This window comes from Mustelus asterias, unplaced genomic scaffold (assembly GCF_964213995.1).
Source record: "Mustelus asterias unplaced genomic scaffold, sMusAst1.hap1.1 HAP1_SCAFFOLD_4090, whole genome shotgun sequence".
NCBI classification, from domain to species: Eukaryota; Metazoa; Chordata; class Chondrichthyes; order Carcharhiniformes; family Triakidae; genus Mustelus; species Mustelus asterias.
Genome location: NW_027594035.1, coordinates 1 through 21,703, shown reverse-complemented (window position 1 = coordinate 21,703; position 21,703 = coordinate 1). Strand labels below are relative to the sequence as shown.

Below are 21,703 nucleotides of genomic sequence, written 5' to 3'. Positions count from 1 at the left end.
TCTCCCCTCCCCTCCGGCCCCCCCTCTCCCCTCCCCTCCGGCCCCCCCTCTCCCCTCCCCTCCGGCCCCCCCTCTCCCCTCCCCTCCGGCCCCCCTCTCCCCTCCCCTCCGGCCCCCCCTCTCCCCTCCCCTCCGGCCCCCCCTCTCCCCTCCCCTCCGGCCCCCCCTCTCCCCTCCCCTCCGGCCCCCCCTCTCCCCTCCCCTCCGGCCCCCCCTCTCCCCTCCCCTCCGGCCCCCCTCCCCCCTCTCCCCTCCCCTCCGGCCCCCCCTCTCCCCTCCCCTCCGGCCCCCCCTCTCCCCTCCCCTCCGGCCCCCCCTCTCCCCTCCCCTCCGGCCCCCCCTCTCCCCTCCCCTCCGGCCCCCCCTCTCCCCTCCCCTCCGGCCCCCCCTCTCCCCTCCCCTCCGGCCCCCCCTCTCCCCTCCCCTCCGGCCCCCCCTCTCCCCTCCCCTCCGGCCCCCCCTCTCCCCTCCCCTCTCTCGCCCCTAAATCAGAGGAAGTTTGAGTTGTGTGGCTGGGCATACTCTGTGCAGTGGGGGTGGGGGGCTCGCTCAGTCTGGGGGACGGTGATGGAGCTGGGTTTGCTGTGACGGCCAAGCTGGTTCCTGCCGAAGGGGTAGGCCGCAGAGGGAGGCCTTCAGAGCAAACCACCTCCCCATATCACCTCAACACAGCACCCGGCCACCACGGCTCACCTCTCTCTCTCTCTCTCTGTCTACCTCTCCCCCCTCCCTCCTCCCCACAACCCCACCCAGACGGGGGAGCTGAGGACCAAAATGAGCCAGTCGCACGAGGACAGTCTGACGTGCGCCGCGTGGAACCCGGACGGGAAGCGGTTCGTCACGGGAGGCCAGCGCGGGCAGTTCTACCAGTGTGTGAGTACCCACCGTCCTGCCAGGGACTGTAAACCCGAGGGGTGGGCGGGCGGGCACCCCAGGGTACCATCCTGCACCCTGATCAGATACGACATGACGTGGGCCGGCCGGACACTGGGATCTCCCCACCCGGCCGGACACTGCGACATTCCCCCCCCATCCCCCCCGGACAGGTCCCCGATTCACTGTGAACCAACCGTGCCGTGCTCGGTGGTACTGGCTGGGCAGGGAGGGCCCCCATGGTGGTCCCCAACAGCCCATCCCCCAACCCCCTGTCAGAAAATGCAGGGGCCTTGATGCACCCTGTGGCCGAATAGTGAGCAGCAGGAGTTGTACAGCGGGTGGGGGGATTTGATTTGATTCATTATTGTCACATGTATTGGGATACAGTGAAAAGTATTGTTTCTTGCGCGCTATACAGACAAAGCATACCGTTCATAGAGAAGGAAAGGAGAGAGTGCAGAATGTAGTGTTACAGTCACAGCTAGGGGGTAGAGAAAGATCAACTTAATGCGAGGTAGGTCCATTCAAAAGTCTGACAGCAGCAGGGAAGAAGCTGTTCTTGAGTCGGTTGGTACGTGACCTCAGACTTTCGTATCTTTTTCCCAATGGAAGAAGGTGGAAGAGAGAATGTCCAGGGTTCGTGGGGTCCTTGATTATGCCGGCTGCTTTTCCCAAGGCAGCGGGAAGTGTAGACAGAGTCAATGGATGGGAGGCTGGTTTGCGTGATGGACTGGGCTACATTCATGACCTTTTGTAGTTTCTTGCGGTCTTGGGCAGAGCAGGAGCCCATACCAAGCTGTGATACATCCAGAAAGAATGCTTTCTATGATGCATCTGTAAAAGTTGGTGAGAGTCGTAGCTGACATGCCAAATTTCCTTAGTCTCCTGAGAAAGTAGAGGCGTTGGTGGGGCTTTCTTAACTATAGTGTCGGCGTGGGGGGACCAGGACAGGTTGTTGGTGATCTAGACACCTAAAAACATGAAGCTCTCGACCCTTTCTACTCCATCCCCGTTGATGTAGACAGGGGCATGTTCTCCTTTACGCTTCCTGAAGTCGATGACAATCTCCTTCGTTTTGTTGACATTGAGGGAGAGATTATTGTTGCCGCACCAGTTCACCAGATTCTCTATCTCATTCCTGTTCTCTGTCTCGTCATAGTTTGAGATCCGACCCACTACGGTGGTGTCGTCAGCAAACTTGAAAATCGAATTGGAGGGGAATTTGGCCGCACTGTCATAGGTGTGTAAGGAGTATAGTAGGGGGCTGAGAACACAGCCTTGTGGAACACCGGTGTTGAGGATAATCGTGGAGGAGGTGTTGTTGCCGATCCTTATTGATTGTGGTCTGAGAGTTAGGAAGTTCAGGATCCAGTTGCAGAGGGAGGAGCCGAGGCCCAGGCTGCGGAGTTTGGAGATGAGTTTTGTAGGAATAATGGTGTTGAAGGCTGAGCTGTAGTCAATAAATAGGAGTCTGACATAGGTGTCCTTGTTATCTCGGTGCTCCAGGATTGAGTGCAGGGCCAGGGAGATGGTGTCTGCTGTGGACCTGTTGCGGTGGTAGGCAAACTGTAGTGGATCCAGGTAGTCCGGGAGGTTGGAATTGATTCGTGCCATGACTAACCTTTCGAAGCACTTCATAATGATGGATGTCTGAGCCACCGGCCGATAGTCATTAAGGCACGCTGCCTGGTTTTTCATAGAATCCCTACAGTGCCAAAGGAGGCCATTCGGCCCATCGAGTTTGCACCGACCACAATCCCACCCAGGCCCATAACCCCACGTATTTACCCTGCTAATCCCCCTGACGCCAAGGGGCAATTGAGCACGGCCAATCCAATCAACCTAACCCCCACATCTTGGGACTGTGGAAGGAAACCGGAGCAGCCGGAGGAAACCCACGCAGACACGGGGAGAACGTGCAAACTCTACACAGCGACCCAAGCTGGGAATCGAGCCCGGGTCCCTGGCTAACCACTGTGCCGCCCTGAGGGGGGATCCGGGTGGGGGGGGAGCTGGTGGGAGTGGGTGAGCTGAGGTCTTGTCGCGTGATGTACCCAAGTGGGGGCTGCGGGGCTGCTTGCCTGGGTCGGTCGCAGTGGCTGAGGGAGGGGTGTGTGGGCAGTCGGAGTGTGAAATTCACTAACCAGAGCCGTGTTTACCTTTGCCCCCCCCCCCCTTCCCCGCCTCCCTTCCCCCAGGACCTGGACGGAAACGTGTTGGACTCGTGGGAGGGGGTGCGGGTGCAGTGTCTATGGTGCCTAAACGACGGGAAGACCATCCTGGCTTCCGACACACACCAGCGGATACGAGGCTACAACTTCGAGGAACTGACTGACCGCAACATGTAAGCGACTCGGAGAGGGCAGGGGAAACGGGGCGAGGGACGGGAGGAATGGGGCGAGGCGGGGAAGTCGGGCGAGGGGGAATCAGTTGGGATCGAGGTTTATGGGGATAAGGCAGTTATGTGGGAGTGAAGGATTATCACATCAGGTCAGTCACGATCCCTCCGAATGGCGGGGCAGACTCGATGGGGCGAATGGCCAACTTCTGTTCCTACGTGTTGGAGCATTGCCTCTTGTTTTGTGGCGATTACCTCCTCCGCCTCCCCTCTCCGTCGCAGAGACGCAGAAACAAACTCGCACGGGCAGCGTGACCGCCCCCCCCCGCAAGAAGTAGTTCCTCCTCCATCTCAGTTTTAAATCTACCCCCTCTCAACCTATACCCTGTGACCTCTTGTTCTAGATTGCCCCACAAGGGGGGAACATTTGGTCTTCATCTACTCCATCAATCCCTTTTATATCCCTCGATCAGATCCCCCTCTCAAAAACCCTCTACACTCCAGCGAGTGGAAGCCCAAACTGTTTAATCTCTCCTTGTACGTCATCCACCACCTCCCCCTCTGTTTTTAGCTAGGTTAGCCCCAAGAGATTGCATTGACAGTGCAGCACTCCCTCAGCACTGAGCCTCCGACAGTGCGGCACTCCCTCAGTACTGACCCTCTGACAGTGCGGCACTCCCTCAGTACTGACCCTCTGACAGTGCGGCACTCCCTCAGTACTGACCCTCCGACAGTGCGGCACTCCCTCAGCACTGACCCTCCGACAGTGCGGCACTCCCTCAGCACTGACCCTCTGACAGTGCGGCACTCCCTCAGTACTGACCCTCCGACAGTGCGGCACTCCCTCAGCACTGACCCTCCGACAGTGCGGCACTCCCTCAGTACTGACCCTCTGACAGTGCGGCACTCCCTCAGTACTGACCCTCTGACAGTGCGGCACTCCCTCAGTACTGACCCTCTGACAGTGCGGCACTCCCTCAGCACTGACCCTCTGACAGTGCGGCACTCCCTCAGTAATGACCCTCTGACAGTGCGGCACTCCCTCAGCACTGACCCTCTAACAGTGCGGCACTGCAGTGGCATTGTCTGCCTGAATTATGTGCTCAGGTGTCTGGAGTGAGACTTCAGCTCATTACCTTGTGACTCCCTCAGGGAGTGAGGGAGGGGCACAGGGAGCGGGGCAGGGGTGGGAGTTCTCTCTCTCTCTCACTCTCTCTCACTCTCGCTCTCCCACGCTCTCCCACGCTCTCCCTCGCTCTCCCACGCTCTCCCACGCTCTCCCACGCTCTCCCACGCTCTCCCTCGCTCTCCCTCGCTCTCCCTCGCTCTCCCTCGCTCTCCCACGCTCTCCCTCGCTCTCCCTCGCTCTCCCTCGCTCTCCCTCGCTCTCCCTCGCTCTCCCTCGCTCTCCCTCGCTCTCCCTCGCTCTCCCTCGCTCTCCCTCTCGGCCTCCTCCCCCGCCCTCACACAGAGCAAGGCGGAGCTGCAGCTGGTTTCTGGGTTGCGGTTTGACCATTCCATGCTGTGAGGCTGGGAGCACACTGTTCTTGTCCTGAGCGATGCCCTTGTCATCTCTGTGGTTCTCTGAGATTAAAATGCCACAGTCTTGTCACGGTGACCTTTACAGTGGGGAGTCTGCCAACACGGTGTCAGCTGAACTCTGAGCCAACACGGTGTCAGCTGAACTCTGAGCCTATCTGGCTTGCGACAGGGTAGAAACCTGTGGAGTCCCAGATGCCCTCGACGCCTGAACCCATCACCCAGTCCAGTGTCAGTGTCTGCACTGAGGGGGTGCTGCACTGCCTGCTTGCTGCAAGCACGGCTGTGATGATGATGCATCCTCATGAGGTGAGGAAACTCACTCAGCAACCAGTGAATCTCCACATTGCAGAATGAGGCCATTCAGCCCATCGAGCTTGCACCCACAACTGGCCACATCCCCTTAACCACACATATTTACCCCAGCTAGTCACCCTGACACTAAGGGGCAATTTAGCATGGCCAATCCACCTAACCTGCACATCTTTGGACACTAAGGGGCAATTTAGCATGGCCAATCCACCTAACCTGCACATCTTTGGACACTAAGGGGCAATTTAGCATGGCCAATCCACCTAACCTGCACATCTTTAGACTGAGGGAGGAAACCCACTCAGACACGGGGAGAACGTGCAGACTCCGCACAGACAGTGGCCCAAGCTGGGAATTGAACCTGGGTCCCTGAAGCTTTGAGGCAGCAGTGCTAACCCACTGTGCCACCCTTGCTGCCCCATTATTGCCAAAGCAGGGACAGTAGAACTCGCTGTACTATCAAGCCTGACTCCACACTGGAGCACAAATCCCCCACCCACCTCGTCCAACACAGCACTGTCCCCATCAAACACTCCCAGGACAGGTACAGCACGGGGTTAGATACAGAGTAAAGCTCCCTCTACACTGTCCCCATCAAACACTCCCAGGACAGGTACAGCACGGGGTTAGATACAGAGTAAAGCTCCCTCTACACTGTCCCCCATCAAACACTCCCAGGACAGGTACAGCACAGGGTTAGATACAGAGTAAAGCTCCCTCTACACTGTCCCCCATCAAACACTCCCAGGACAGGTACAGCACGGGGTTAGATACAGAGTAAAGCTCCCTCTACACTGTCCCCCATCAAACACTCCCAGGACAGATACAGCACGGGATTAGATACAGAGTAAAGCTTCCTCTACACTGTCCCCCATCAAACACTCCCAGGACAGCTACAGCACGGGGTTAGATATAGAGTAAAGCTCCCTCTACACTGTCCCCATCAAACACTCCCAGGACAGGTACAGCACGGGGTTAGATACAGAGTAAAGCTCCCTCTACACTGTCCCCATCAAACACTCCCAGGACAGGTACAGCACGGGGTTAGATACAGAGTAAAGCTCACTCTACACTGTCCCCCATCAAACACTCCCAGGACAGGTACAGCACGGGGTTAGGTACAGAGTAAAGCTCCCTCTACACTGTCCCCCCATCAAACACTCCCAGGACAGGTACAGCACGGGGTTAGATACAGAGTAAAGCTCCCTCTACACTGTCCCCCATCAAACACTCCCAGGACAGGTACAGCACGGGGTTAGATACTCTGGGATTGGGGAGGAGTGAGTATCTGGTGGGGGCGGGCGGGTGTCGAGCGTCGGTTGGGCGGGCCTTGGGAGGAGGTGGGTGGCGTGCGTGTTGGTGGGGGGCGGTATGGGATGTCGGGTATTGGGGGTCCGTTTTGTGTGTTTTTATTGGGTGGCGGGTGTTGGTTTTATGGGGGTTGGGGGGTGTTATTCGGGTTTGCACAGACCTGTGGCTCATCTTGATTCTGTCCAAACCCCCTTTGTGATCTTTCCAATTCCAGCTGAAATTCTCCTCCCTTTGCTTGGGTGGTTTAACCCTGGACCCAGACCTAAGAGGACAGCGATTAAATCACCTTATTCACTGGCAACCAAGGGTAACAGTGCAGCAGGATAGTGACGCAATACTGGAGTACAGTCTCTCCCAGCTGGGAGAACATGAGCTGCATTGTCATACCCAAGGGTTTGGATTGTTCTAACACCTTGCAACATTTTCCTCTGCGCTTAACTGAATCAGTCCATGTCCCAATGCAGCAAGACCTGGACAATATCCAGGCTTGAGCTGACAAGTGGCAAGTAACACCAGCACCAGGCAAGGACCATCACCAATAAGAGGCAGAGTCTAACAGTTTCCCCTTTGACACTCAATGGCATTCCCGTCGCTGAATCCCCCTCCCCCACTATCAACATCCTGGGGGTTGCCACTGACCAGAAACTGAACTGGACCCAGCCAGATAAACACTGTGGCTCCCAGAGCAGGTCAGAGGCTGGGAATCCTGCGGAGAGTAACTCACCTCCTGACTCCCCCCACCAAAGCCTGTCCACTGGGAATCCTGCGGAGAGTAACTCACCTCCTGACTCCCCCCAAAGCCTGTCCACTGGGAATCCTGCGGGGAGTAACTCACCTCCTGACTCCCCCCCCAAAGCCTGTCCACTGGGAATCCTGCGGAGATTCGTCCCCCAAAAGCGTGTCCACCATCTACAAGGACACAAGTCAGGAGTGTGATGGAATACTCTCCACTTGCCTGGATGGTTGCGGCTCCCAACAACACTCGAGAAGCTCGACACCATCCAGGACAAAGCAGCCCCGCTCGATCGACACGCTAACCACAAACACTCACTCCCTCCACCACCGACGCACAGTGGCAGCAGTGTGTACCATCTACAAGATGCACTGCAGCGACTCGCCAAGGCTCCTTCAACAGCACCTTCCAAACCCGCCACCTCTACCACCTAGAAGGACAAGGGGGGGAGGGGTGGGCAGCAGACACATGGGGAACACCCCCACCTGCAAGTTCCCCCTCCGAGCCACTCACCATCCCGACTTGGAAATATATCGGCCGTTCCTTCACTGTGGCTGGGGTCAAAATCCTGGAACTCCCTCCCTAACAGCACTGTGGGTGTACCTACATCACACGGGGACTGACTGATGTCCAATCACAATCCCGGAACTCCCTCCCTAAGGGAGGCCTTCAAAGGAGAAATTTTGAGAGTGCAGAGTTTGTATGTTCCTGTCAGGATTAAAGGCAAAGTAAATAGGAATAAGGAACCTGGGTTCTCGAGGGAGATTGTAACACTGATTAAGAGGAAGAGAGAGTTGTATGAAATGTACAGGCAGCAAGGAACAGATCAGATGCTCGAGGAGTATAAAAAGTGCAAGAAGCTACTTAAGAGGGAATTCAGGAGGGCTAAAAGAAGACATGAGGTTGCTTTGGCAGACAGAGTGAAGGAAAATCCAAAGAGCTTCTATAGGTACGTTAGGAGCAAAAGGATAGTGAGGGATAAAATTTGTCCTCTTGAAGACCAGAGTGGTAGACTGTGTATGGAACCAAAAGAGATGGGGGAGATACTAAATGGTCTTTTTGCATCCGTATTTACTGAGGAAACGGGCATGGAGTCTACGGAAATAGGGCAAACAGGTAGGGAGGTCATGGAACCTTTACAGATTAAAGGGGAGGAGGTGCTCGCTGTCTTGAGGCAAATCAGAGTGGATAAATCCCCAGGACCGGACAGGGTATTCCCACGGACCTTGAGGGAAGCTAGTGTTGAACTTGCAGGGGCCCTGGCAGACATATTTAAAATGTCAGTATTCATGGGGGAGGTGCCGGATGATTGGAGGGTGGCTCATGTTGCTCCGTTGTTTAAAAAGGTTCCAAAAGAAATCCGGGAAATTATCGGCCAGTAAGTTTGACGTCAGTGGTGGGCAAGTTATTGGAAGGTGTGATAAGGGATAGGATCTACAAATTTTTGGATAGACAGGGACTTATTAGGGAGAGTCAACATGGCTTTGTGCGTGGTAGGTCATGTTTGACCAATCTATTAGAGTTTTTCGAGGAGGTTACCAGGAAAGTGGATGAAGGGAAGGTGGTGGATGTTGTCTACCTGGATTTCAGCAAGGCCTTTGACAAGGTCCCTCATGGGAGGTTAGTTAGGAAGGTTCAGTCGCTAGGTATACATGGGGAGGTAGTAAATTGGATTAGACACTGGCTCAATGGAAGAAGCCAGAAAGTGGTTGTGGAGGATTGCTTCTCTGAGTGGAGGCCTGTGACTAGTGGTGTGCCGCAGGGATCGGTGTTGGGTTCATTGTTGTTTGTCATCTATATCAATGATCTGGATGATAATGTGGTAAATTGGATCAGCAAGTTTGCTGATGATACAAAGATTGGAGGTGTAGTGGACAGTGAGGAAGGTTTTCAAAGCTTGCAGAGGGATTTGGACCAACTAGAAAAATGGGCTGAAAAATGGCAAATGGAATTTAACGCAGACAAGTGTGAGATATTGCACATTGGAAGGACAAACCAAAGTAGAACGTACAGGGTAAATGGTAGGACTCTGAAGAGTGCAGTTGAACAGAGGGATCTGGGAATACAGGTACAGAATTCCCTAAAAGTGACGTCACAGGTGGATAGGGTCGTAAAGAGTGCCTTTGGTACATTGGCCTTTATAAATCGGAGTATCGAGTATAAAAGTTGGAGTGTTATGGTAAGGTTATATAAGGCATTGGTGAGGCCGAATTTGGAGTATTGTGTACAGTTTTGGTCACCTAGTTACAGGAAGGGTGTAAATAAGGTTGAAAGAGTGCAGAGAAGGTTCACAAGGATGTTGCCGGGACTTGAGAAGCTGAGTTGGAACAGAGAGAGATTGAATAGGTTGGGACTTTATTCCCTGGAGCGTAGAAGATTGAGGGGAGATTTGATAGAGGTGTATAAGATTTTGATGGGTATAGATAGAGTGAATGCAAGCAGGCTTTTTCCGCTGAGGCTAGGGGAGAAAAAAACCAGAGGGCATGGGTTAAGGGTGAAAGGAGAAAAGTTTAAAGGGAATATTAGGGGGGGCTTCTTCACGCAGAGAGTGGTGGGAGTGTGGAATGAGCTGCCGGATAAAGTGGTAAATGCAGGGTCACTTTTAACATTTAAGAAAAACTTGGACGGGTTCATGGATGAGAGGGGTGTGGAGGGATATGGTCCAAGTGCAGGTCAGTGGGACTAGGCAAAAAATGGTTCGGCACAGACAAGAAGGGCCAAAAGGCCTGTTTCTGAGCTGTAATTTTCTATGGTTCTTAACAGCACTGTGGGTGTACCTACACCACACACGGGGACTGACTGATGTCCAATCCCAATCCTGGAACTCCCTCCCTAACAGCGCTGTGGGTGTACCTACACCACACGGTGACTGACTGATGTCCAATCACAATCCTGGAACTCCCTCCCTAACAGCACTGTGGGTGTACCTGCACCACACGGTGACTGACTGATGTCCAATCACAATCCTGGAACTCCCTCCCTAACAGCACTGTGGGTGTACCTACACCACACACGGGGACTGACTGATGTCCAATCCCAATCCTGGAACTCCCTCCCTAACAGCACTGTGGGTGTACCTACACCACACGTGACTGACTGATGTCCAATCACAATCCTGGAACTCCCTCCCTAACAGCACTGTGAGTGTACCTACACCACACGGGACTGTGGCGTGTTCAAGATGGCGGCTCACCCGCCACCTTCTCAAGGGGGCGATTCGGGATGGGCAATAAATACTGGGCCCGGCCAATGACACGCAAATCCCAAAGAATAGATAGAAGCTCTGTTCTGGAGATAGTTAGATGCCTGATTTCAGTGCTGGTGGGACAGTGTCTTAATGAGGCTGAGAGTGTTGTGTAAACCAGCCAACCCTTCCAAACAAACTCAAAGCAATGCGGGAGGCCCTTCAGCCCATCATGCTGATCCTATTCGCCCCTGCTGTCCCCCAGCCCCCCCCCCATTGTCCACATAGGTATCCCATTCCCTTCCGAGTGTCACTATTCATCTTGGCGGGGGTGGGAGGGTTGTTGTTGTTAGGAGGGGTTGTGCCTCATGCCTCAGTGCTGCCCCTGCTGGATGTAATTGAGGTGTTGGGTTTAGAGTTTCACAAGACCAATATTGACAAGCAGGAGTGTTGGCCTTGCATCTCTGGGCATCTTTTCCCCCACTCGATACTGATGCCAAGATCTGCCTTGATTTGATTTATTATTGTCACATATTTTGGGACACAGTGAGAAGTATTGTTTCTTGTGCGCTATGCAGACAAAGTAGACCTTTCATAGAGAAGGAAAGGAGAGGGTGCAGAATGTAGTGTTACAGTCACAGCTAGGGTGTAGAGAAAGATCAGCTTAATGCGAGGTAAGTCCATTCAAAAGTCTGACAGCAGCAGGGAAGAAGCTGTTCTTGAGTCGGTCGGTGCGTGACCTCAGATTTTTGTATTTTTTTCCCGATGGAAGAAGGTGGAAGAGAGAATGTCCGGGGTGCGTGGGGGTCCTTAATTATGCTGGCTGCTTTGCTGAGGCAGCGGGAAGTGTAGACAGAGTGAATGGATGGGAGGCTGGTTTGCGAGATGGGTCTGGGCTACATTCACGACCTTTTGTAGTTCCTTGCAGTCTGGGTCAGAGCAGGAGCCCCATACCAAGCTGTGATACATCCGAAAAGAATGCTTTCTGTGGTGCATCTGTAAAAGTTGGTGAGAGTCGTTGCTGACATGCCAAAGTTCCTTGGTCTTCTGAGAAAGTAGAGGCGTTGGTGGGGCTTTCTTAACTATAGTGTCGGCATGGGGGGGACCAGGACAGGTTGTTGGTGATCTGGACACCTAGAAACATGAAGCTTTCGACCTTTCAAGGCGTGATGAGTCACGTGTTGCCATTGAGGCAGAGGTGCTGCAGCACCGCCACTGGCAGTTCAATGCAATTACAGCGTGACATTTACATAGAGAGTTTACATTATGACTGAGAATTCATAATGGGAATTGTACTGCTGAAGTATATTAGTGCGCTATGATTTTCCCCCCACACTTTCAGCCCACCCCTCCTGAAGACTGTACTGGGTTCAGGTTTTGCTCTGTAGAATTAGCTCAGCAGTTTGCTGTATCGTAGAACCCCTTGCTCACTTCATGACCTTTCATCTTCCATGTGGCTCCTTGCAGTGTACAAGAGGACCATCCTGTCATGTCTTTCACGGTTTCCAGAAACGGACGGCTCGCTTTGCTCAATGTTGCCACTCAGGTAAGCCTCGGGCCTTCCATGTTTGGCGCTCGTCCGCCCCTTCTACACCCCCCCCCCCCCCCCCCCCCCCACCAATCCCGGAATTCCGACACACCAGACCCAAGAACCATCTTAGACTCTGCTGCCTCTCGCTATCTGGGAGGATACTCCTTTGACCTTTGCCCTCGCGCCGAGTCACCGCCTGGTCACGGCTCAGGACGAGGCCACTTGGTCCGTCGCGTCAACATTGGCTCTCCGAATGGGCAGTGCACTGAGTCCCACACACCCCCCACACTCTCCCCTTAACTCCTGCACGTTCTCCCCTTTTTGGCTAAGAAAGCCTTCGATTGAACCTGCCTCCACCACACTCCTGGGGCGGTGCATTCCATAGGGCAGCACGGTGGCACAGTGGTTGGCACTGCTGTCTCACAGCGCCAGGGACCCGGCTTAGATTCCGGCCTCGGGTGACTGTGTGGAGTCTGCACATACTCCCCGTACCTGCGTGGGCTTCCTCTGGGTGCTCCAGTTTCCTCCCACACTCCAAAGATGTACAGGTTAGGTAGATTGGCCATGCTAAATTGCCCCTTAGTGTCCAAAGATATGCAGGTTAGGTGGATTGGCCATGCTAAATTGCCCCTTATTGTCCAAAGATGTGCAGGTTAGGTGGATTGGCCATGCTAAATTGCCCCTTATTGTCCAAAGATGTGTGGGTTAGGTGGATTGGCCATGCTAAATTGCCCCTTATTGTCCAAAGATGTGCGGGTTAGGTGGATTGGCCATGCTAAATTGCCCCTTATTGTCCAAAGATGTGCAGGTTAGGTGGATTGGCCATGCTAAATTGTCCCTTATTGTCTAAAGATGTGCAGGTTAGGTGGATTGGCCATGCTAAATTGCCCCTTAGTGTCCAAAGATGTGTAGGTTAGGTGGATTGGCCATGCTAAATTGCCCCTTATTGTCCAAAGATGTGCAGGTTAGGTGAATTGGCCATGCTAAATTGCCCCTTAGTGTCCAAAGATGTGTAGGTTAGGTGGATTGGCCATGCTAAATTGCCCCTTATTGTCCAAAGATGTGCAGGTTAGGTGGATTGGCCATGCTAAATTGCCCCTTAGTGTCCAAAGATGTGTAGGTTAGGTGGATTGGCCATGCTAAATTGCCCCTTATTGTCCAAAGATGTGCAGGTTAGGTGAATTGGCCATGCTAAATTGCACCTTATTGTCCAAAGATGTGCAGGTTAGGTGAATTGGCCATGCTAAATTGCCCCTTAGTGTCCAAAGATGTGTAGGTTAGGTGGATTGGCCATGCTAAATTGCCCCTTATTGTCCAAAGATGTGCGGGTTAGGTGGATTGGCCATGCTAAATTCTCCCTTGGTGTACCCAAACAGGCGCAGGAATGTGGCGACTAGGGGATTTTCACTAGCTTTATTGCAGTGTTAATGTAAGCCTACTTGTGACACTGATAAATAAACTTTAAACACTGCATTAGCCCAGATTTAAAATCCGCATGCTATCAATTATATTGCCTCAACAGCAACGAAGGACACCAGTTACAGACAACACAGCACCGATAAAATGCTGGGGCCTGCGAGAAACACCCTGTTGCCAAACATGATTGAAATGCTCATCTTAAAGGCACTGTGTTGTCACAGCGGTTCACAATACCGTCCCCACATTCTGAAACTGGGCCCTGTACACCAGGGTGTTCCAGCTCCCCTCTTCCCCTCCCCCTGTGTAAGAGGCTCACCCTCTCCTTCTGCCTGTTCTCCTCCTCTTGCAGGGGGTCCATCTCTGGGACTTGCAAGATCGCGTCTTACTGCAGAAATACCAGGGCGTCACCCAAGGCTTTTATACCATCCACTCTTGCCTCGGGGGCATGAGCGAGGATTTCATAGCGAGCGGGAGCGAAGGTGAGTGGCGCTCGGGCGGGTTTGTGGAGCATGGTGGGTCTGGTGTGGGGTGGGGGGGGGGGGGGGGGTCCTCCGTGAAGAGGAGGAGGGATGGGAGGCGATGGCCTCGTGGTATTATCGCTAGGCTATTAATCCAGAAACTCGGCTAATGTTCTGGGGGACCCGGGTTCGAATCCCGCCACGGCAGATGGTGGAATCTGAATTCAATGAAAAATGATCTGGAATTAAGAATCTACTGATGACCCATTGTCGGAAAAACCCATCTGGTTCACTAATTTTCTTCCCCGGAGTGTGGCGACTCAGGGATTTTCACAGTAACTTCATTGCAGTGTTAATGTAAGCCAACTTGTAACACTTCAATAAGCTTCAAACTAATGTCCTTTAGGGAAGGAAATCTGCCGTCCTTACCCCGGTCTGGCCTACATGTGACTCCAGAGCCACAGCAATGTGGTTGACTCTCAACTGCCCTCCAAGGGGCAATTAGGGATGGGCAATAAATGGGGGGACTGTAGCAGGGTAAATGCGTGGGGTTGCGGGGGATAGGGCCTGGGTGGGATTGTTGTCAGTGCAGGCTCGACGGGCCGAATGGTCTCCTCCTGCACTGTAGGGATTGCTATGAATTGCTGGCCAGTCAGTGACACCCATATTCCACAAATGAATGAGAAAAGGAGGTGTTAATGAGTCTTGGTCTGATCGTTCTTTGCAGTGATGGCTAGTCGGCCTGTCTGTGCGCGCGCACGCCACACTCTCTCTCTCGCTAGTTTCGAAGGGGCAGTGGTAGAGACAGAGGGTGGCCTGACGTCAAGGGACCGGCGCCATTTCTTATGCTGTTTTCCCCTGAAAGTTCAGCATTGCGATGCCTGCCCCAGTCGACTAGCCCTTGGCCGTGGGGATCGGCCATTTTGAATGTGCAAGGAGCCGGGAACCCACGGTGCCCGTCCCTCTCCAGAGAGTTGAGCCTTGCGTTCCAGGGTGATGTTCCCAGTGCAGTACTGAGGAAGGGGGGGCGGGGAAGGATCCCACAGTCGCTAATGGAATTGATTTGATTTATTATTGTCACATAGAGTCATAGAGGTTTCCAGCATGGAAACAGGCCCTTCGGCCCAACTTGTCCATGCCGCCCTTTTTTTTTTAAACCCCTAAACTAATCCCAATTGCCTGCATTTGGCCCATATCCCTCTATACCCATCGTACCCATGTAACTGTCTAAATGCTTTTTAAAAGACAAAATTGTACCCGCCTCTACTACTGCCTCTGGCAGCTTGTTCCAGACACTCACCACCCTCTGTGTGAAAAAATTGCCCCTCTGGACACTTTTGTATCTCTCCCCTCACCTTAAACCTATGCCCTCTAGTTTTAGACACCCCTACCTTTGGGAAAAGATATTGACTATCTAGCTGATCTGTGCCCCTCATTATTTTATAGACCTCTATAAGATCACCCCTCAGCCTCCTACGCTCCAGAGAAAAAAGTCCCAGTCTATTCAGCCTCTCCTTATAACTCAATCCATCAAGTCCCGGTAGCATCCTAGTAAATCTTTTCTGCACTCTTTCTAGTTTAATAATATCCTTTCTATAATAGGGTGACCAGAACTGTACACAGTATTCCAAGTGTGGCCTTACCAATGTTTTGTGCAACTTCAACAAGACGTCCCAACTCCTGTATTCAGTGTTCTGACTGATGAAACCAAGCATGCCGAATGCCTTCTTCACCACTCTGTCCACCTGTGACTCCACTTTCAAGGAGCTATGAACATGTACCCCTAGATCTCTTTGTTCTGTAACTCTCCCCAACGCCCTACCATTAACTGAGTAAGTCCTGCCCTGGTTCAATCTACCAAAATGCATCACCTCGCATTTGTCTAAATTAAACTCCATCTGCCATTCGTCAGCCCATTGGCCCAATTGATCAAGATCCCGCTGCAACTGGAGATAACTTTCTTCACTGTCCACTATGCCACCAATCTTGGTGTCATCTGCAAACTTACTAACGATGACCCCTATATTCTCATCCAAATCATTAATATAAATGACAAATAACAGTGGGCCCAGCACTGATCCCTGAGGCACACCGCTGGTCACAGACCTCCAGTTTGAAAAACAACTCTCTACAACCACCCTCTAACAGAAGCCAATTTTGTATCCATTTAGATACCTCGCCCTGGATCCTGTGAGATTTAACTTTATGCAACAACCTATACTGCGGTACATGTATTGGGATACAGTGAAAAGTATTGTTTCTTGCGCGCTATACAGACAAAGCATACCGTTCATAGAGAAGGAAAGGAGAGAGTGTAGAATGTAGTGTTACAGTCACAGCTAGGGTGTAGAGAAAGATCAACGTAATGCAAGGTAAGTCCATTCAAAAGTCTGACAGCAGCAGGGAAGAAGCTGTTCTTGAGTCAGTTGGTACGTGACCTCAGACTTTTGTATCTTTTTCCCAATGGAAGAAGGTGGAAGAGAGAATGTCCGGGGTGCGGGGGGTCCTTGATTATGCTGGCTGCTTTTCCCCGAGGCAGCGGGAAGTGTAGACGGAGTCAATGGATGGGAGGCTGGTTTGCGTGATGGATTGGGCTACATTCACGACCCTTTGTAGTTTCTTGTGGTCTTGGTCAGAGCAGGAGCCCCAGACCAAGCTGTGATACATCCAGAAAGAATGCTTTCTATGGTGCATCTGTAAAAGTTGGTGAGAGTCGTAGCGGACATGCCAAGTTTCCTTAGCCTCCTGAGAAAGTAGAGGCGTTGGTGGAGCTTTCTTAACTATAGTGTCGGCGTGGGGGGGACCAGGACAGGTTGTTGGTGATCTGGACACCGCAAAACCTGAGGCTTTCGACCACCATCTCCACTTTCGCCGTTGATGGAGACAGGGGCATGTTCTCCAATGGGAGGCAGAGCAGGAGGGAGGCTTCCCCATTGTCTGGGGGTCAATTATTATTTCTGCCTCAGATTATCACACCGCTGCTGTTTGTGGGATCTTTCTGTGTGCCCAGTGGCTGCCTCCTTCCCTATACTGCTCTTCAGAGAGTACTTGACTGCTGGAGAGAGTTGTGGGTCTTGGCGCGTTGGGTGGTTGTCGCGACGGAGACGCGAGTGCTTGCCGGGCGTTGTGTACCGAGTTTGATTCCATTCACAATGGGCGAAATATCTCTGCTGGTGCTGTTTTTCCTGTTCTGTTCCAGACCATAAAGTCTACATCTGGCACAGGAAGAGTGAGCTACCCGTGGCGGAACTGACAGGTCACACACGCACAGTCAACTGTGTGAGCTGGAACCCACAGATTCCCTCCATGCTGGCCAGCGCCTCTGACGATGGCACGGTCCGGATATGGGGACCAGCTCCCAGCCTCGATGGGGAGGACCCCGAAGGTGAGACTCACTGACTGCCTGCGCTGCCGAGACCCCCTTTCCCGCTGAGACCCGCAGCTCTTCCAGCCTGGTCCATCCAGCACCTCGCCAGAGCAACTAACTCCACTGCCCCGCTCTCTCCCCATAGCCCTGTATCAATCCCCAAACTAATCCCACTGCCCCGCTCTCCCCCCATAGCCCTGTATCAATCCCCAAACTAATCCCACTGCCCCGCTCTCCCCATACCCCTGTATCAATCCCCAAACTAATCCCACTGCCCCACTCTCTCCCCATAGCCCAATATCAATCCCCAAACTAATCCCACTGCCCCACTCTCTCCCCATAGCCCAATATCAATACCCAAACTAATCCCACTGCCCCCTCTCTCCCCATAGCCCTGTATCAATCGCCAAACTAATCCCACTGCCCCGCTCTCTCCCCATAGCCCTGTATCAATCCCCAAACTAATCCCACTGCCCCGTTCTCCCCCCATAGCCCTGTATCAATCGCCAAACTAATCCCACTGCCCCGCTCTCTCCCCATAGCCCTGTATCAATCCCCAAACTAATCCCACTGCCCCGCTCTCTCCCCATAGCCCTGTGTCAATCCCCAAACTAATCCCACTGCCCCACTCTCTCCCCATAGCCCAATATCAATCCCCAAACTAATCCCACTGCCCCGCTCTCTCCCCATAGCCCTGTATCAATCCCCAAACTAATCCCACTGCCCCGCTCTCTCCCCATAGCCCCGTATCAATCCTCAAACTAATCCCACTGCCCCGCGCTCTCCCCATAGCCCTGTATCAATCCTCAAACTAATCCCACTGCCCCACGCTCTCCCCATAGCCCTGTATCAATCCCCAAACTAATCCCACTGCCCCGCTCTCTCCCCATAGCCCCGTATCAATCCCCAAACTAATCCCACTGCCCCGCTCTCTCCCCATAGCCCTGTATCAATCCCCTAACTAACCCCACTCTCTCCTCATAGCCCTGTATCAATCCCCAAACTAATCCCACTGCCCCGCTCTCTCCCCATAGCCCTGTATCAATCCCCTAACTAACTCCACTGCCCCGCTCTCTCCCCATAGCCCTGTATCAATCCCCAAACTAATCCCACTGCCCCGCTCTCTCCCCATAGCCCTGTATCAATCCCCAAACTAATCCCAATGCCCCATTCTCTCTCCATAGCCCCGTATCAATCCCCAAACTAATCCCACTGCCCCGCTCTCTCCCCATAGCCCTGTATCAATCCCCTAACTAATCCCACTGCCCCACTCTCTCCCCATAGCCCTGTATCAATCCCCAAACTAATCCCAATGCCCCATTCTCTCTCCATAGCCCCGTATCAATCCCCAAACCAATCCCACTGCCCTGCTCTCTCTCGGGGCGGCACAGTGGTTAGCGCTGCTGCCTCACAGCGCCAGGGACCCGGGTTTAATTCCCGGCCTCGGGTCACTGTCTGTGTGGAGTTTGCACGTTCTCCCTGTGTCTGCGTGGGTTTCCTCCGGGTGCTCCGGTTTCCTCCCACAGTCTGAAAGATGTGCAGGTTCGGCGGATTGGCAGTGCTAAATTTCCCCTTAGTGTCAGGGGGATTAGCTAAGGTGAGTGTGTTGTAAGCTAGGGCCTGGGTGGGATTGTAGTTGGTGCAGGCTCGATGGGCCGAATGACCTCCTTCTGCACTGTAGAGATTCTGTGATTCTCTCCCCATAGCCCTGTATCAATATTGCAGCTCAGATCTAACTTGTGTCTGAGACGTGTTAAAGATGATAATCTTACACTTGTACTCTATGTCCCTGTTAATAAAGCCCATATGTCTTTAACCACTTTCTCAATCTGGCCGCCACCTTCACTGATTTGTGTACATTTACCCCCAGGTCCCTCTGCACCTTTAGAGTTGTACCCTCGATTTTATAGTGTCTCCCTCAGGGCCCCTCTGACCAAAATCAATCACTTCACATCTGCCCGATGTCCGTCCGTTCCACCGACATGCCTGCGGCCACTAGGGGGCAATTTATCATGGCCGATCCCCTGAACCCACGCATCTTTGGACACTAAGGGGCAATTTAGCATGGCCAATCCCCTGAACCCACACATCTTTGGACACTAAGGGGCAATTTAGCATGGCCAATCCCCTGAACCCACACATCTTTGGACACTAAGGGGCAATTTAGCATGGCCAATCCCCTGAACCCACACATCTTTGGACACTAAGGGGCAATTTAGCATGGCCAATCCCCTGAACCCACGCACCTTTGGACACTAAGGGGCAATTTAGCATGGCCAATCCCCTGAACCCACACATCTTTGGACACTAAGGGGCAATTTAGCATGGCCAATCCCCTGAACCCACGCATCTTTGGACACTAAGGGGCAATTTAGCATGGCCAATTCCCCTAGCCCACACATCTTTGGACACTAAGGGGCAATTTAGCATGGCCAATCCACCTAACCTACACATCTTTGGACTGTGGGAGGAAACCTGAGCACCCGGAGGAAACCCACGCAGACACGGGGAGAATGTGCAGACTCCGCACAGACAGTGACCCAAGCCGGGAATCGAACCCAGGTCCCTGGCGCTGTGACGCAGCTGCGCTAACCACTGTGCCGTTTCCTGTCAATCGGTCCACTTCGATCCAGTGCTGCCCTTGCCCCTGTGCTCTTAGCTTTGCTCGGGAGCGGCCCTCGGGTTCAGGGGGCAACCTAGAAACCTGGCAGGGAGTTGCGTACAGCTGGTGATGGGTGGGGAGGTAACCTGTGGCATTAACTGTCCCGCACGTGTAGAAATGGAGGGTGATGGGGATAAGGTGGGAAAGTGAGGATGATCACATCCCATCAGGCACGATCTCTGGCTGGAGCAGACTCGATGGGCTGAATGGCCTACTTCTGCTCTTGCGTCTTATGGGATAGAGGGGGGTGAGAAGGGCCAACAGCTCTGTAGTTTGACCAATGTTGCAGGGACGTAGGGATCTTGATCAATTGGGCCAGTGGGCTGACGAATGGCAGATGGAGTTTAATTTAGACAAATGCAAGGTGATGCATTTTGGTAGATTGAACCAGGGCAGGACTTACTCAGTTAATGGTAGGGCGTTGGGGAGAGTTACAGAACAAAGAGATCTAGGGGTACATGTTCATAGCTCCTTGAAAGTGGAGTCACAGGTGGACAGAGTGGTGAAGAAGGCATTCGACATGCTTGGTTTCATCGGTCAGAACATTGAATACAGGAGTTGGGACGTCTTGTTGAAGTTGTACAAGACATCGGTAAGGCCACACTTGGAATACTGTGTGCAGTTCTGGTCACCCCGTTATAGAAAGGATATTATTAAACTAGAAAGAGTACAGAAAAGATTTACTGGGATGCTATTGGGACTTGATGGATTGAGTTATAAGGAGAGGCTGGATAGACTGGGACTTTTTTCCCTGGAGTGTAGGAGGCCGAGGGGTGATCTTATAGAGGTCTATAAAATGAGGGGCATCGGTAACGTAGATAGTTAACATCTTTTCCCAAAGGTAGGGAAGTCTAAAAGTAGAGGGCATAGGTTTAAGGGGAGAGATACAAAAGGGTCCAGAGGGGCAAATCTTTCGCACAGAGGGTGGTAGTGTCTGGAAAGAGGTGCCAGAGGTGTTAGTAGAGGCGGGTACAATTTTATCTTTTAAAAAGCATTTAGACAGTTACATGGGTAGAATTGGTATAGGGGTTGCACAGTGGATTAGCACCGCTGCCTCACAGTGCCAGGGACCCGGGTTCGATTCCCGGCTCGGGTCACTGTCTGTGCGGAGTCTGCACGTTCTCCCCCCGTGTCTGCGTGGGTTTCCTCCGGGTGCTCCGGTTTCCTCCCACACTCCAAAGATGTGCGGGCTCGGTGGATTGGACACAACTAAATTGTCCCCGAGTGTCAGGGGGATGAGCAGGGTAAATATGTAGGGGTTGTGAGAATAGGGCCTGGGTGGGATTATGGTCGGCGCTGACTCGATGGGCCGAATGGCCTACTTCTGCACTGTGGGGCTTCTATGATGGAGGGACATGGGCCAAACGCAGGCAATTGGGACTAGCTTTGTGGTTTAAAAACTGAGCGGGATGGAGAAGTTGGGCTGAAGGGCCTGTTTCCATGCTGTAAATCCCGATGACTCTGAAACCAAAAGAGAAAATGCTGGAAAACCTCAGCGGGTCTGGCAGCATCTGTCAGGAGAGAAAAGAGCTGACGTCTCGATTCCAGACGACCCTTTGTCAAAGGTAAAAGGCAGAGAAAGTGGGAGATATTTATACTGGAGGGGGAGGTAATGAAAGATGACCATGGAAACCAGGGGAAAGGCTGCTAATGGCAGCCCATAGAGAGAATGGCCAAACAGCAGAGAAGCTAAAATGAAGATGTTGGGGTAGGGGTGGAAATGGATGGGGACAGAGGTAGAATGTAGAAAAGGGGAAGCGGGGGGAGAAAAGGTATGGGAAGGGGGAGAAAGTAGGGAGAAAGAGTGGGGGGGGGGGGGGGGAAGAAAAATGAAGACAGACAAAGTGATACAAGGTAGAGAACGGTAAAAAAAATAAATAAATAGAATCGAATGAAAACCAAGGGGTGGAGGTGGGGTAGAGCGAATCATCTGAAGTTGTTGAACTCGATGTTGAGAGCGGAAGGCTGTAGAG

At 52.9% G+C, this 21,703-nt stretch overlaps 1 protein-coding gene across 1 annotated transcript; it reads left to right on the top strand.

Annotated features, from left to right (window-relative positions):
- Positions 1-756: 756 nt before the first annotated feature.
- LOC144490943 (WD repeat-containing protein 26-like) lies at positions 757-17,086 on the top strand (the record flags this gene model as incomplete). Its single annotated transcript, XM_078208622.1, has 5 exons — positions 757-873; positions 3,075-3,220; positions 11,761-11,839; positions 13,593-13,722; positions 16,901-17,086. Coding segments are annotated over exons 1-5 (640 nt in total), but the record flags the coding sequence as incomplete, so codon positions are not given.
- Between the last annotated feature and the right edge of the window lie 4,617 nt (positions 17,087-21,703).